At 52.0% G+C, this 15,440-nt stretch overlaps 1 protein-coding gene across 2 annotated transcripts in view; it reads right to left on the reverse strand.

The window, feature by feature from the left end:
- IGSF21 (immunoglobin superfamily member 21) overlaps positions 1–15,440 on the reverse strand; it is a 305,537-nt gene that overhangs the window by 113,583 nt on the left and 176,514 nt on the right. For both annotated transcript variants that reach the window (XM_024111253.3, XM_005309901.5), the window contains one exon: positions 179–300. In XM_024111253.3, coding sequence (XP_023967021.2) covers positions 179–300 — 122 coding nt within the window. The remainder of the gene's footprint in view (positions 1–178; positions 301–15,440) is intronic.

Here is a 15,440-nt window from a genome sequence, read left to right on the forward strand (position 1 = left end):
TGCATGCTTTGCCTCATGGTAGGTTTGCACAGTTCAGACCAGGATGAAGACACACAATCTCCCCCTCTCCTCACCCCCACACACAATGTTTTAACCCAGTAGATTCCTCTGAAATTGCTATCTCATATAACTTAGGAAAGTTCTGAGCACCCTCTTCAATGGAGGTGCAATTGCTTACCGCACTGTTGACTGGTACACCAAGTCCTCTCTCTTGCGATAATTCTCCATGTGCGAGTAGTTGGTGGAGAACATGGCATCAAAGGTGAAGATCTTCTGTTTGATGGTACCACCATCTGTTACCTGCCAAGGACACACACATGTATAAGAATTTGATAGCTGGGCTTGTCCTAAATAGGCAGACAGATCGCAGCATTGTACATCTTACTGGACCAGCATTTGATTCAGAGATGGGTCCAAGCTATCAAGTTCAGAGCCAAACTCCCTCAGAGTTTATGAGGTGTTCAGATCTGGAGTCTCCATTTGGCTCCATCTCTACATTTGATGCACAAGCTTTCAGGCTAAAGTAGGGTGGCTTTGTTATTTGTCAACCATGATCCCTACAGGGACAAAGAGACCAGTCTAGTTCAAATCCCTGTATAACAAAAACGTATTTTTCCCCAGCACACAGCTCTGCATGGGGCCATGGGCTTTTCCCAGGTTGAGAAGAAAGACCTGGAGCCTCCTCCTTCACAATAAATGGAAGTGACCTCTGTTGGTCAGTGAAAGTTACACAGAAAATAGACAACCATGCGGCTCATTGGGCTAGTTCCCATAGCTCGCGAGCCCCACGCCATCCGCCCCATGCTGCCTCTGTGTCCCTGGCAGTGCTCGCTGATAGTAAAACACAGAAGCCAGCAAACCCACAATCTCCTGCCAACCCAGATCTCCTTCCAAAATCTCTGACTGCGTGGGGGAGGGCAGAGCTTCTTCCTCTTATGATCAGACACTGGCCCAAACTACCAAGTTTAGAGGGGTTCCAATCCAGAGTTGTTGCCCAACCTGTTACAGCGATAGAGACCAGAGTTTGAGGGGGTTTAGATCCAGGAGTTTGGTACCGGACCCGTCTCCAGTAATTGTCTATCACGTTTTATAAATCACAAGAGAAGAGCACCCATCCAATGCTCCGGGTGCCCTCAGACAGACAGACATGTCAGTTACCCCGAGATCCAATGGAATCACCTAGCCGGAACAGAAACGGAACACAAACTAATCTACCTCCTCACACAATCCCCCAAACCATAGACCACCATTACTGAGCCCTACCCAATGCCCAGCTCCTCCCAGAGAAGGACGGACGGTCCAATGGTTAGCAAAGTAGCCTCACTTTTAGGACACCTGAGTCCAATTGCCAGCACAACCACAGACTCCCTGGGTGACCGTGGGTAAGTCTCTCTGGGCCTCAGTATCCCACCATAGTATGGGGATAACTGCACTTCTCTGCCACCCAGGGGTGTTGGTACACGGACTCTGTTAGAGATTGTGAGGGGCTCAAATGCTCTTGTCATGCAGGCTAGATAAGGACCTTAGCTAGAAGACAGAAAAGGTGAAAACCTTGAAGGTGTCTCCCTCCCCCCCTTCATCTTTTCTGTCCGCTTTTAAATTTTTATTTCCTTTTCCCACAAACGATTAAAAACAACAAACCCGCCCCACTCTCATCTGCTAGGCTGTTATCTCTGCAAAGCTCCCTGCTATCCCATCACAAGAGCAGGGGCCTTTTCTCTGGCTTCATTTTCTCGGACTCCTATCTCCAGCCGGCTGGTCTGATTTTCTCGTTAAAGGAATCTTATTGTAAAGGCGGGTGGGGATTAAGTTGCCCTGTCGTCTCCGTCCGTCTCCCCCCCACCCCCACCCCCGACTCCATTCTCTGTAAAGTTTTGAGATTTATAACGTGCCTCCCCCAACACACATAATCACAAAAAGTCAAAGTAAGGCTGTTCAAAAACAAATTAGTACAAAGTTTTTTAAAAAGTAAATGGGGGGGGGGGGGGGAGAGAGAGAGAGAGAGAGAACAAAAAATAATCCAGAAGGGAGGATAAAATAAAAGAAAGAAACTTTGATCCACTAGTCACGCAGTTGGCTTTTGAGGTCTGGCAGTGGGGCCACAATTTCCGCAGACTGCCGGAGGGTCCAGGAGCTCGCCTGCGCCGTGCGAGTGCCGTAAGAAACAGGCCAGGGCTTTCAAAGCCTTCCCGAGCAGCAGGGCTGTGTGACTTAGCCCGCCGTGTGGCTGCATTTTACCGCTTGTCTCAGCAGCTTCCTGATACAAATCGAACCCTGAACACTCTGCAAGGGACCTGGCTGTATGTGGATGGGGATGGTGCCTTTTGAGTAGCAGCTCTGGGTCAAAATGTTACCCTGAGTGGGGGGCACAACAAAGGAGCTCCCTGATTTTCCCTCCCCTTGTAGCCACTGTCCCCACTGGCTGTCATCCCACCTAGATCACCGGCTACGACGAGAACATAAGAGCAGCCAAACTGGGTCACACCAATGGTCCATCTAGCCCAGTATCCTGTCTTCCGACAGTGGCCAATGCCAGGTGCCCCAGAGGGAATGAATAGAACAGGGAATCATCAAGTGATCCATCCCCTGACATGTCCATCCTAGCTAATAGCATGAATTTATCTAGTCCTTTTTTAACCCTGTTATAGTCTTGGTCTTCACAACATCCTCTAGCAAAGAGTTCCACAGGTTGACTGTGCGTTGCGTGAAGAAATACCTCCTTCTGTTTGTCTTAAGCCTGCTGCCTATTCATTTCATATGATGACCCCTAGTTCTAGTGTTAGGAGAGGGAAGGGCAAGGATGAAACAGAGGGGAGAGAAAGTCCATGTGTCCTGTGGCTCAGCAAGCAACGGGGACCCTAACTCTCCCTGGGCAAGGAGAGATTTGTGGTGCATGAACCCAATGCTGCTGCGAATAAAAGGTGGATCTATGTCCTTTAAACACAAAGGGGGTCTGTTGCGTATGTGACTCCTGTCTCAGCGAGTCAGCAAGATGCACTAACGGGCCTACCAGTGAAACGTCCACTGCAGGACTTTAAAATTCCACTAAAGCTTTAACTAGCTCTTCCATTTCCCCTTAGAGCATGTATTTCTCACTTAGCCCATCTGAAAATTAGGACCTGAGAGCCAAACACTGTGTGAATATCAGGAATCCAGATTCGGGTCCGATCCATTTGGAATCCACATCCCCGATATGAATTTCACCACAGGTGTTCATCTCTAAAACGGGCCAAATCAACTTGCAGCTCCTTGATGCTGCACTGTTCAAGGCCTAGATCTGGATCCAAATTGTGCATGTCGGGCTCATATCTATTTAAAACAAAGGAGTAAACGTGCTAAGGGAATAAAGCGCTCCTGGCACCTCGACGCAATTTCAGAGTCATTCAGCGGCTTATATGGGAACTGCTTGCACAAATGGAGCCAATAAAATCCAGGAGCAGCACTTTGCAAATACACGGGAGAAGGAGTCAGCCATGTACATCACAGAGAACGACATTGTAAATACAAAGCTACTGCCACTGAGCGGTGTTGGGAGTCCGGCTATGCTGCCTCAAGGCATTTTGCAGCAAGGGCTTTGCCTGCGTGGCAAATACGTTTCGCTCTTAATTGTGCAAAGGCTGCATAGCAAACAGTGGCAGGTCTGCGGTCTGTAATTCAGCTCCGATGGTGGGCAGCATTTGCAGTTTATGACTTCCTGGAGTTGATTGACAGTGGCTCAGGTTGATTTAGAATCCAATGCTGGAGCGGGGCAGCTATTCTGGCTGGAACTCCCCCCCCCTCCCAAATGCAGATTTAGTTCAACCAACACATTTTGCAGATTTGTGTCAAATTGTTTGTCAGAAAACCCCCCTGAAAAAAATTCAATTCAGAACATTTCTTTTCAGTATTTACTTCAATTCCATTGGAAAAAAGAGAGAGAGAAAAAAAGCTCAAACATGAAATGAAACATTTCTTTTGACATGAAATCTCCCGCCGCCCCACCCCCCAACTTTTTGGTTCACTGAAAATTCCAAAGAAATTTTGTGTGGGGTCAACCCAAAACTAATCTTTGTTTTTGATTTTTCAGAACAAAGCAATCAGTTATTCACACAGCTCTGCCCACCACCACCCAGGCTCCCAGACCTTTTCTCTGACTGTTGTCCTAGCCCGCAGCTCATATGGGAGAATAAAAATGATCGGGGTCAAAAGTGACGGTGCCCATAATGGCTGGAGCAATGACTATACTTCCAGACAAGGTGTTTACAGACATGAGTAAAGGGATGGCTACACCAAGGCAGCAACAGAATAAAACCACAAGGAGAAGCTTGTTGGGAATTTGAGGAAGGGGCTAGGAGGTCATCCAGATGCTCTGGATGGTCAATAAATGCACTGATAATGCTTATGATCAATGCACAGATGAACAGCATCAGTAATATTCCATTTTAGAATCAGCCCAAGCACATGCTGGGTGCTTCAGAAGAAGGCAGCCCCACCTATCTCCCATAATGCAGCTAGCAACCCCAATTGCTATAGAGGAGGGGAAACTTCCTTCCTGACCCCTACAGGCAATTGACTGTGCCCTGAAGCCTGAGATTTGATTATCCTTATCTTGTAGGGTTGGGTACTAAATGCTTGTAAAACATTTCAAGTTCATCCTAAAAATGATCCATACCCTGCTTTTTGGTTTTAACTCCAGCTTGCGGAGTCAACATCCTGCGACTGTGAATTCCATTCCTCCATGACACAGCCCCTCTTCGTTTTACAGTCTGCACCGTGTTTGGGCTCGGGGCAGGGAAGAGGCTTAGAAGAGGAGAAAGCCAAGCAGGAAGGCACTTGCACGTTGGCCTTTCCGCTTGCATCTGCCTTTCTCCTCCTGCCAGGTATGGTTCCTTTATCTTGCTCTTAAAATGCAGCCTGCGCTACCATTCCTATCTCAAATTTCACTCTATTTTTTTTTATTACACAGAGGAGGAAAAAAGCTGTCAGTAAAACTGTCTCTTCAAATTTATTTGCCTAGGCTGTGGCTTTTATTACAAAGAAAATACATACTCACACATACACAAGATAAAGAACTGCAAAAAGAATTATCCAAGCCATAAATCTCCGGCTCTTTGGGGCAGGAGGGGAAGTTTTCAAGGATGTGTGTCATTTACCCTCACCTTTATTTACATTTTTTTCTGGACCAAGCCAATGAACCTGCTCTGGACCAGCGATAAAAAGAAAGTTTTACAGTCGCTAACAGAGCCAGGAACCTAGTAGCAGCTCTTTCGTTGAATATCACCGTGGGTTTTCAAGTCACTGGGATTATTTCAGAGATAAACCAGGGTCTGTATCTGCAGGCCTTATTTCAGGCATAAATCCACCCCCAGCCCGCCTCTTTTACCCTTCCCCTGTAGGGACGTGCATGTCTCAGAGTCCTCTAGAGGCATCATGGAGGCCTGTTAAAATTAAAGGGAAACTTTCCCCTTGATTTCCGTGAGCTCTGGATCAGGGCTTCCACGCGCCGATTCAGCAAGCGACTTAAGCACCAGCACACAGATAGTCCCATTGATTTCCACAGGTGAGCCCCAGGAGAATGCGGCACGGACTTCAGTGGAACTACCCATGGGCTTGGAATTAGCCACGTGCTTACGTACTGTAACAAACCAGCCGGCGCCATTGCTGGAGACCGTCCCTCCACCCAGGTTCAGCTGGGGGCAACCGATCTAGGCTGGCAGTGGAGGGCACAGGGTTACCCAACCCGTCCAGCCGCCAGTAGAGGGCTCCATCATGCCAAGGCAACGGAGGCTGGAATTAATTTTGTGTTGATATTCCTAAAGGAACAGACAATGCAGAGTGCAGGGCGGTTACTGACGTACAGCTCCTCTACGCACGCTTCACGGGACCCCAAGAGAATTCGGGACTTGCACGTTGGCAAAGCTAGGCACAGGAGGGTGGATAGCGGGCAGGCTGGGGATGGCAGGGGAGGGTATGGGAGGGGAGATAACAGGTGGGCAGGGGGCTGGCAGGGGAAGGGTGGATAGAAGGCAGGCTGCGGATGGGAGGGGAGTGGAGGGTGGATAGCCGGCAAGCTGGGGTGGGAGGGGAGGGGATGGGAGGGTGGATAGCAGGCAGGCTGGCTGGGAGCTGGCGGGTGGATAGCCGGCAGGCTGGGGGTGGGAGGAGAGGCGAGGCGAGGGGAGGGTGGGTAGCCGGCAGGCTCTGTATTGTAACAGTTGAAACCCTTGTATCTGGGTATTCACCCCCGTTATTTCTGTCGAGCCCAATGCTGGGGATCCCAACAGCGTTTGCCCCTGCGCTACCCAGAGCGCCCTTCCAGACATCTCGAGGACAGGGGTGTCACCCAACACTCACAGCAGTGCCCGGCCATGCCTGGGGGTCAGTTACAGAGCCATGTTGAATCAGGGCCCAAGCCAGGGTGTGGTGTGGGGGAGAACTAGGCTCCCCATAACTCCCTGTAGCCCCAGAAGTGCAGCTCCAGCTCTGGACTTTCCCCGAAGTGTGGGGCAGCTCAGATGGGAGGAGCACGGGCAGTTTCCGGCCCAGCTCTGGCTCCAAGTTACAACATACGCAATGCCGGGCACGAGAAGGGCTGCAAGTAACAAACACCCAAGGGGGGGGGATGGGTCGATTGACACCTAGACACTGTTAGGTGGGCTGGGACTCAGGTGACCCGGGTTCAATTCCTGCCTCTGCTACAGACTCCCTGGGGGGACCATCGGCTTTTCTCCTTAGGGAAGCCGAGAGGAGGGGACACAGGGCAATCAAACCCACGTAGTGAGTCTCAGAGCCCAGGGCAACCAACTCGGGCCCAGGCAGCGGGGCTAGAAAGAGCAGCGTAGATGTTCCTGCTCGGGCTGGAGCAGGCTCTGAGACACGGCAATTGGGAACGTCCACACAGCTACATTCAGCCTGCTGGTGCCAGTGCCGCGAGCCTGAGGCAGCCGACCCAGACGCGGGCTCGCTGCCTCAGGGGTCAGCTTCGGGCAGGATTTCTTGCAGGTGGGCTTGGAGCTCTAGCACGTGCCCAGAGCACTGACCTGCTGTGTGCTCCAGCAGGAGCGCCCTAGGCGGGCGGGGAGGCAGCACGTGCAACGCACAGTGCAGGACTTCAGAGGTGAATCACAGTCTCACAACCTAGGTGCCCAAGCACCCCTGGGAGCCTCCCGCCACTCAGCCTGCAGTCACCACGCTGAGCCTGTGGTTAATGCACTCGGATAAAGCAGATCCCGATACAATTCCCAGCTCTGCCACAGACTCCCTGGGTGACCCTGGGCTAGTCACTTAGCTCCAGATCCGCACCACTATTGAGAGAGCGAACTTCTATTGATCTCACTGGAACGTAGGAGCCTAAATAGCTTTTGCGAATCTGGGCCTGAGTCTCTCAGTCCCCCCATCTGTACAATGGGGATAATTATCCGCCCTTCTCCCACCTCTTGGCTCCTTGGGAAGCTCTTTGGGGCAGTGGCTGTCTTACCCTGGGTTTGTACAGCACCTAGCACAGCGTTTGGTGCCTAACGCCAGCTAAAGCCTCTAGCTGCTATTGAGCAATAAAGAGTCCGAATGAAGCGCGAGACTCCCTGACAACAACCGGAGCCCTCTCCAGCCAGCCCCTGTGAAGGTAGAGCCCAAGCGCCGAGTACCTCTCCCCCAGCCAGCAACGAACTCTCCTCTTGTTTATTCTCCCCTAATAAAGTGATATTTGCCAAGAAGGGAGCTGGCAGTGTTCCTATAATAGCGTTAGCTGCCCATTGTTGTGCAATCAGCGGGTGGAACATTGGATTTTCCAGCTGTCACACTACGCGCCGGGGGGACGAAGGGGCGGGGAGGATCGGGAGGCTAGCGCCGATTCCTGGGCACCTTCCCTCGCGCCTTGACGCTTGGTTTCCCTCTTTAGACGTCAGAGCAGCTGTTGGTTCAGTGTTCAGTCTGGTAGCCTCGCCCTGCCAAACGCCACCTCCCTGAGCACGCTCACAGCTTGGAGAGGCCTGGTTGTAGTAGACGTGAATCCGGCTTGCCGAATGAGGCCGTAGTATCCTTTGCAGTTAATACACTCGCTTGCCCCTTCGGGCAGGCATACTTTGGCCACGTGTGTGCTATCGATGGCCCCAGGGCCGCTGCAAGTCCCACTGGGTGCTGACAATCTAAACAGATACGACAGATGAAGGGCGGGACGGGAAATAACTCACCAACGATTGGAGAAATGGTCTGAGGTAAACAGGATGAAGTTTAATAAAGACAAATGCAAAGTGCGCCACTCAGGAAGGAACAATCAGTTTCACGCATTCAGAATGGGAAGAGACGGTCTAGGAAGGAGTACGGCAGAAAGGGATCTAGGGGTTATAGTGGACCACAAGCTAAATATGAATCAACACTGTGATGCTGTTGCAAAAAAAGCAAACATGATTCTCGGATGCATCAATAGGTGTGTTGTGAGCAAGACACGAGAAGTCATTCTTCCACTCTACTCTGCACTGGTTAGGCCTCAACTGGAGTATTGTGTCCAGTTCTGGGCACCGCATTTCAAGAAAGATGTGGAGAAATTGGAAAGGGTCCAGAGAAGAGCAACAAGAATGATTAAAGGTCTTGAGAACATGACCTATGAAGGAAGGCTGAAAGAATTGGGTTTGTTTAGTTTGGAAAAGAGAAGACTGAGAGGGGACATGATAGCAGTTTTCAGGTATCTAAAAGGGTGTCATAAGGCGGAGGGAGAAAACTTGTTCATCTTAGCCTCTAAGGATAGAACAAGAAGCAATGGGCTTAAACTGCAGCAAGGGAGGTCTAGGTTGGACATTAGGAAAAAGTTCCTAACTGTCAGGGTGGTTAAACACTGGAATAAATTGCCTAGGGAGGTTGTGGAATCTCCATCTCTGGAGCTATTTAAGAGTAGTTTAGATAAATGTCTATCAGGGACGGTCTAGACAGTATTTGGTCCTGCCATGAGGGCAGGGGACTGGACTCGATGACCTCTCGAGGTCCCTTCCAGTCCTAGAGTCTATGAAACGTCACCCGCAGCCAGGAACAGAAGCCTGGTCTTTCGACTCCTCTGTCAGTGTCCCACTCACTAGGCCGGGCTGCTTCGTCCTCTTGGGGCTCCGGTGAATGCGGAATTCAGCAAAACTCACAGAGGGCAGAAGGGGGGCCCTGCACCCCCCAACGAGCCCTGCCGGAACCCTGGCTTCCCAAACCGCAGGACTCTGCAGCACCAATCGTGATCCCAGTTGGTATCATCCACAGGTGGTTTGTCTTCTCTCCTAGCCCTAGGCCACGTGGTGCGGGAGCAGCACAAGGGTTTTCCTCCTCCCCCCCCCCCCCCAGCGGTATTGGATACGTGAGTGAGGACAGAGGGATGTGGTAGGGGAGCTAAGTCTCCTGTTGCCGTCTCCCCTGGTTACGCTGGAAAGAGGAGGAGGAAATGCCAGTTGCCGAAACAGCAGTGGAGCCGTGGTCCCCTGGTGCCCATACGGAATGAGATCCAGGGCAGAGGTGTTTTGGGGCACTGCTGGCCGCTGGGAAGACGCCGCTTGCAGCATCTCCCATTCGCCTGGCTCTGTAGCTCTGCCTGCAGAGCTAAATCTGATTCTGCAGCTCAGCTCCCTTTGGAGAACTCCCCAAGTAGAACGGTTTCGTGCAGGATGTGACAATGAAAGCAAACCCCGGTCTACGAGCCGGAGCTGGCCCTTGACCTCCTGTCTGTTTCGCACGACAGGCCAAGCAGTATATGCTGCATCCTCTGGCCACCAGTTCCAGGCTGCAACGCTGCAGCAGGAGGCATCGTGCCGTGGCGAGTCCCCAGCGTCTGAACCCCAACACAGGAGCTCCACCGTATATGGCGGTAGCCTGCAGCAAATGCATCGGGATGCTCAACACACGATCTTCCCCCCGATGCAGGGGGCAGCAGCTACAGATGTGCTGCAACAAGTCAATATAATCTATATACTCCTAATCCACCATCTGCCTACAGTAAAGTGCTGATCAGTGCGACTTGCATCCTCCAACTGCACTGTAGTATATTGCAGCACTGCGCTGCTGCTGCTGAATGTAATTTGCATCCTCTGCACTGCCTCCCTGCAGTATATTGCAGCATGCAGCACTGCGCTGCTGCTGCTGAATGTAATTTGCATCCTCTGCACTGCCTCCCTGCAGTATATTGCAGCATGCAGCACTGCGCTGCTGCTGCTGAATGTAATTTGCATCCTCCAATTACACTGCCTCCCTGCAGTATATTGCAGCATGCAGCACTGCGCTGCTGCTGTTGAATGTAATTTGCATCCTCTGCACTGCCTCCCTGCAGTATATTGCAGCATGCAGCACTGCGCTGCTGCTGCTGAATGTAATTTGCATCCTCCAACTGCACTGCCTCCCTGCAGTATATTGCAGCATGCAGCACTGCACTGCTGCTGTTAAATGTAATTTCCGTCCTCCGACTGCACTGCCTCCCTGCAGTATATTGCAGCATGCAGCACTGCACTGCTGCTGTTGAATGTAATTTGCATCCTCTGCACTGCCTCCTTGCAGTATATTGCCGCATACACACTGTGCTGTAGCAAACCAGTCAAACCCACATCCTCGCGGCCCACCGCCACTGTACCACACCTACAATCCCACCATGACTCTACTTAAGCGTCTTTTTTTGTGGCATCCATATATTGTGCCTCTGTTGCTCGTTTCCATGCAGGCTGGGTTTTGCCCAGATTGTCTTATTGATTCTTTCCAGGCTCCCTCCCGACGCCGCGTTTGAAGTTGGAGAACTGAAGCGCGGTGAATGTACTTAGGTCTGTCAGTGCAACAAGCAAACGGGACGGTGATTTTCACTTGGCCTGTGCAAACAAATAGAACAAAACACCACTAGCCTCGCGTTCTCCCAGCAGCTGCCTTCCAAAGCCACTCACCTCTCTTCCTCTTTGTGTTCCACAAAACCAATTACAGGTTGGAAATAGCTGCAATAAACTTGATATCCCACATACGGCCCAATCCCGCGGCTGCTACAAAGCGGAATAGTGGCAGGGAGCGAAAACAGCTTGCGTGTTTTGCTCAAGCTGTTTAAATTCCATTCCATCTCGGAGCGCACTCGCTATCCCACTAACCGAGGCCAGGCGTGCACTCCAGAGCTCGTGCTGGAGGATTTCTGTTTCAGGGAGGATTTCACTGGGCTGATCAGAATCTCTTCTGAATTGCACATTAAAACAGAGTGTCCCTGCCATTAGCTCTAGGGGTAACAGGTTTGGGGCGGGGGGTTGCACCTCCTCGCTCACACTAATAAAGGACTTTGCAAAGGCTTTCCTCAAAGACAGGCTCAAACAGTGACCTTTGCCGTCCCAGATCTCAGCGAAAGGCCTGCTTGTCGTGTGAATAGGCAGTTGTACTGTGGTAGAACCTCGGGCTGTGCCCCCATTATGCTAGGCCCCGCACGTGCAAAATGGTCCCTGCCTGGAAGCGCTTACAATCTGTTCCTATTATACACATGGGGAAACCGAGGCACAGAGCGATGAAGGGACTTGCCCAGTGGCACTCAGCAGGTCAATCGCAGAATAGGGCTGAGTCTCCTGAGTGCCTGTTCTCTAAGCCATGCTAGGTCGCAGGTCCCGAGGGGTATGAGTCTGGAGAGCTCAGTTGTGAAAGAGCACAGCCGGACAGCCCAGGAGACTGCAGGCTGGGAGGAGCTGCAGACCAGGACGACAAACATCCACTGACAGACTTACACCTGCTGTTTGCCTGCACGTTCCCTTGGCTCCGTCAATCCTACTTATCCACAGAGTAGAAACGGCCACGGCGGGGCCGTGCAAATTACTCCAAACCGCCCAGCCAACGTGCCTCGATCCTGAGCGGGAGCAGGCCCCTCTCATGGCCAGGTGGGGAGTCCAGCTTCCTAGTTAATCCTCCACCCTTGGGCTTAGATTCCAACAAGGCGCAAGGATGTTGATTAGAAAGGGGCAGAGCTGGTAGGGGGGAGGTGTGGGATAACAGAGGGTGCTGCCAGTCTGCACTGGGGGGCATTTGGCAGATGCATGGGACTGGAATGGCAAGGGATGTTGCCGGTCTAGATCAAGGCACAACAGTACTGCCAGGGGGTAGGACTGGCAGAGCTGGGGGTGCTGCACCGGCAGAGCAGAGGAGGGGTGCATGTGGGGCGGCTGGAGTTTTGGATGGAGGTGGATATGCACTGCTGTACTCTGGCCCCCCATGGCCAGCATCAATTAACAACACTTCACGCCCCAGCGCAACTCCCCAAAATCACCGAGAACAAGGAGCTTAAAAAAAAAAAACAAGAAGAAAGAAAAGTGGGATGACCCCCCCTCGGAATGGCCTGTTCCTCGGGGATTACAGCCAGCTAAGAAGTTCCTATGAAAAGGGGCATACAAACCAGTCTATCTCCAGGAATTAGCCCGATTTGTACACCTTTATCCGAGCCCTGGGGTCGGCTTCTGAGCGAAGCGACATATATTTAAAGTCTGCAGGTGCAGGAGCTCCTGCTTCCCGCAATGCCAGCCCAGGCGCCTCTCGCTTGCTTTGGGAGAGGAGATAATTCGGGGACTTCAACGTTTCCTGTGGGGCTGAGCACTGGAGGCCGGGACGGGGCTGTTTCAGTACGGCGGGAAACTGGTTAGCCTGGGACCAAATCACAGACTCATCTCCCCCAGCGTACACATCTGCCAACACACACCGAACCCTCCACAACCCCGACACACACCCGCGTCCCCCCCCAACACAGTCGCAATCTGCATGCACAAAGAGCCATGCACATCTCTCAGTAATTCCACAACACCATGTATTCTCCATCGCGCACATGTTCCCCACCACACGACAGCCCCCTACATCACTAAACAACCCCATCTCCCAAACATGGCCACACACCAATGATCCCCCTCACACTCATCCCCAACAATCCCAACACACACACACACACACACACTTCTAAACACCAGCACAGACCTCGACACACACATCCCAAGCTCACACACACAAAAAGCCACAACTAACCCCATCACAGGCCTCAGCAATTCCAAATCGCACAAGCGCCTCCCGCAGGACACATTCTCCAACCCAAAAAAGACACATGCAGCCTCCACAAACATCCCTATATAACTCCAGCACACACCACAATGCACAGGCCCAACCCACAACCTCCTGCCTTAACAACCACGAGACACGCAGACATGCCTCAACAATATACACCTCCGCCAAGGTATACATACACATGCCCCTCATAGCACCATCACATTCACAAACCGAACACACACACCCCCCTCCCCCATTATCCCTCCCACAATCCCACAATATCCCTCAACAACCCAAAAGACACTCCTCCGGCCCTCCTTAATGTACACCCTCAGCCGAGCAAAACACACACACGGAGCTGACAAACAACTGAAATAATACCAATAAAAAAAAGAGAGAGAAAGAGAAAGAAGCATTTAAGGAATCAGAACTGAGCTAAGGACTGCCCGGGGCTGGAGCCTGCACCATGCATTATTTATAAACCAGAGTGAGAATTGTATTTCTGACCAAAAAACAATTATTTCCATTGTGCCGAGAAGCCGTTAACCTCCTGCCCCTTCGCGTTGCCAGAGGCAGGATCCCCTCCTGACTCCCCTCCGGTTACTCTTGCTTCTCCATTGACCTGGCATTTTGCTTTCACTCTGCCCGACTCGCCCCACCAATGCTGGGAGCCAATTGGGGAGATCAGCTCTTGGCAGAGACAGCTGGTGCCGTGTCTCCTCTGGGCCCCCTGCGAGGGCTGGATCGGGATCTCCGGGATCCCAGCGGAGAGGGTGCAGGAAAGCAGGATGCCGACAGGTGCAAACCACGCAGTGATGAGATCCCCATAGTGTGCAGCTCTCCCGACAGCTCATTCTGTCGGGGGCTTGGCTGAAGGACCCAACTAGTCCAAAGCCACTCTGGCTTGCGGCTTTGAATCCTCTGCTCACCGTAGCATTGGCTGGTGGGAGACACACCAACGAGCCGCTGAATTCTCAGCTGCAGGGAGCATGTGGTGCATTACAGAGCACGCAGTGACTGTCCGGAGCACCAAGCAGCGTAGTAATGTGCACTCGTGTATGAAGCATGTGATGTATAGTGATCACCGTGCACATGGTAGGAGTAGGGAGCATCCCATGGTTACACGGAATACCTGGACAAAGCATGAGGTGGCCGGACAGAGCAAAGAGCAGTATACAAATAACAGACCCCTTAAGGGTTCATCACTTTCAGCACTAAAAGTATGGGCCTCTATCATTTGTGCTATAGGAGTAACTCCACTCACTGGTAGCAGTAGTAGGCTCTTGCCCTTGACCAGTCACTAGAGGAGGACACTTACTTAGAGTGTTATATACACATCATACAGTAGCTGTGCAGGCTACATGGTCAGCGTGCCTGGTGACGGGTGCGAATGGCAAGCAGTAGCCATACAGAATACACAGTCGCACTCAGGAGTCATTTGTACGGTTGTCTTATTTATTTATTTTTTTCTGGAAAAGTGACAGTTGCCAAAGAGCAAAACGGCAAATTGCACCGGGGGGGGGGGGGGGGGGAAGACACGTTACATTTCACAGGCATTGGGGGAAATTTTGGAGTCGCCGCGTCTGGGTTTCTTAGGGGCGCAGCAGGGTGACGGGACGATCAGCCAACACGTGCGCTCTGAGCTGACACACTAAGACTAGTCACTGCAGCCTATTGGGGGAGGGATAGCTCAGTGGTTTGAGCACTGGGTTGTGAGTTCAATCCTTGAGGGGGCCATTTAGGGAACTGGGGTAAAAATCTGTCTGGGGATTGGTCCTGCTTTGAGCAGGGGGTTGGACTAGATGACCTCCTGAGGTCCCTTCCAACCCTGAGATTCTATGATTCTGTGATATGGTGCCTTTAATGCAAAACCTTGAGCAGGGACCGGTGCATATACTGCTCTATCCAGGGAGTAACTCCAGGAGGCTTTCCGGAAAGGATACAGCTTACACCCCTCCATGCACCTGTGTGTAGAGGGGAGCAGAGATTTCCCCCCACTCTCTGCCCCTGTCTGCTCCATCCCTGCCCACTTGCCTGCAGCCGTGAGCATCTGCTGCATTCCATGCCACCAGGCCAGCGTAGCTCGTACTCAGCTCATCAGGGACGTGTGTTTGGGGGGGGGGGGGGGCTTACTTAGCCAAGCCCAAAATCTAGCCCTGCGGTATTTTTTCAGACCCGGGGAGCATCCCGTGCTGCCTGGCTTCCGCACACCCGGACTAAGCCGTGTTTTCCCTGGGAGGCTGGGAATGGCTCTGATCCGCAGCAAGTACCAGGGGAGGATTAAAACCTCACACTGCTTTGAGGAACTTTGATCCAATGGGTCGATCTGCTCCACGGAGCTCTGCCGCTCCTGGGCCCAACCTGATGGCGGCGTTTCTTGTCGCTTTGACGCATCCCCCGGGACTTCTGCTTAAGTGGCGAAATCCACCATCCTGTCACACACCAGATGAGCTGTGGTTGGC

This window comes from Chrysemys picta, chromosome 21 (genome assembly GCF_011386835.1).
Source record: "Chrysemys picta bellii isolate R12L10 chromosome 21, ASM1138683v2, whole genome shotgun sequence".
Taxonomy (NCBI): domain Eukaryota; kingdom Metazoa; phylum Chordata; order Testudines; family Emydidae; genus Chrysemys; species Chrysemys picta.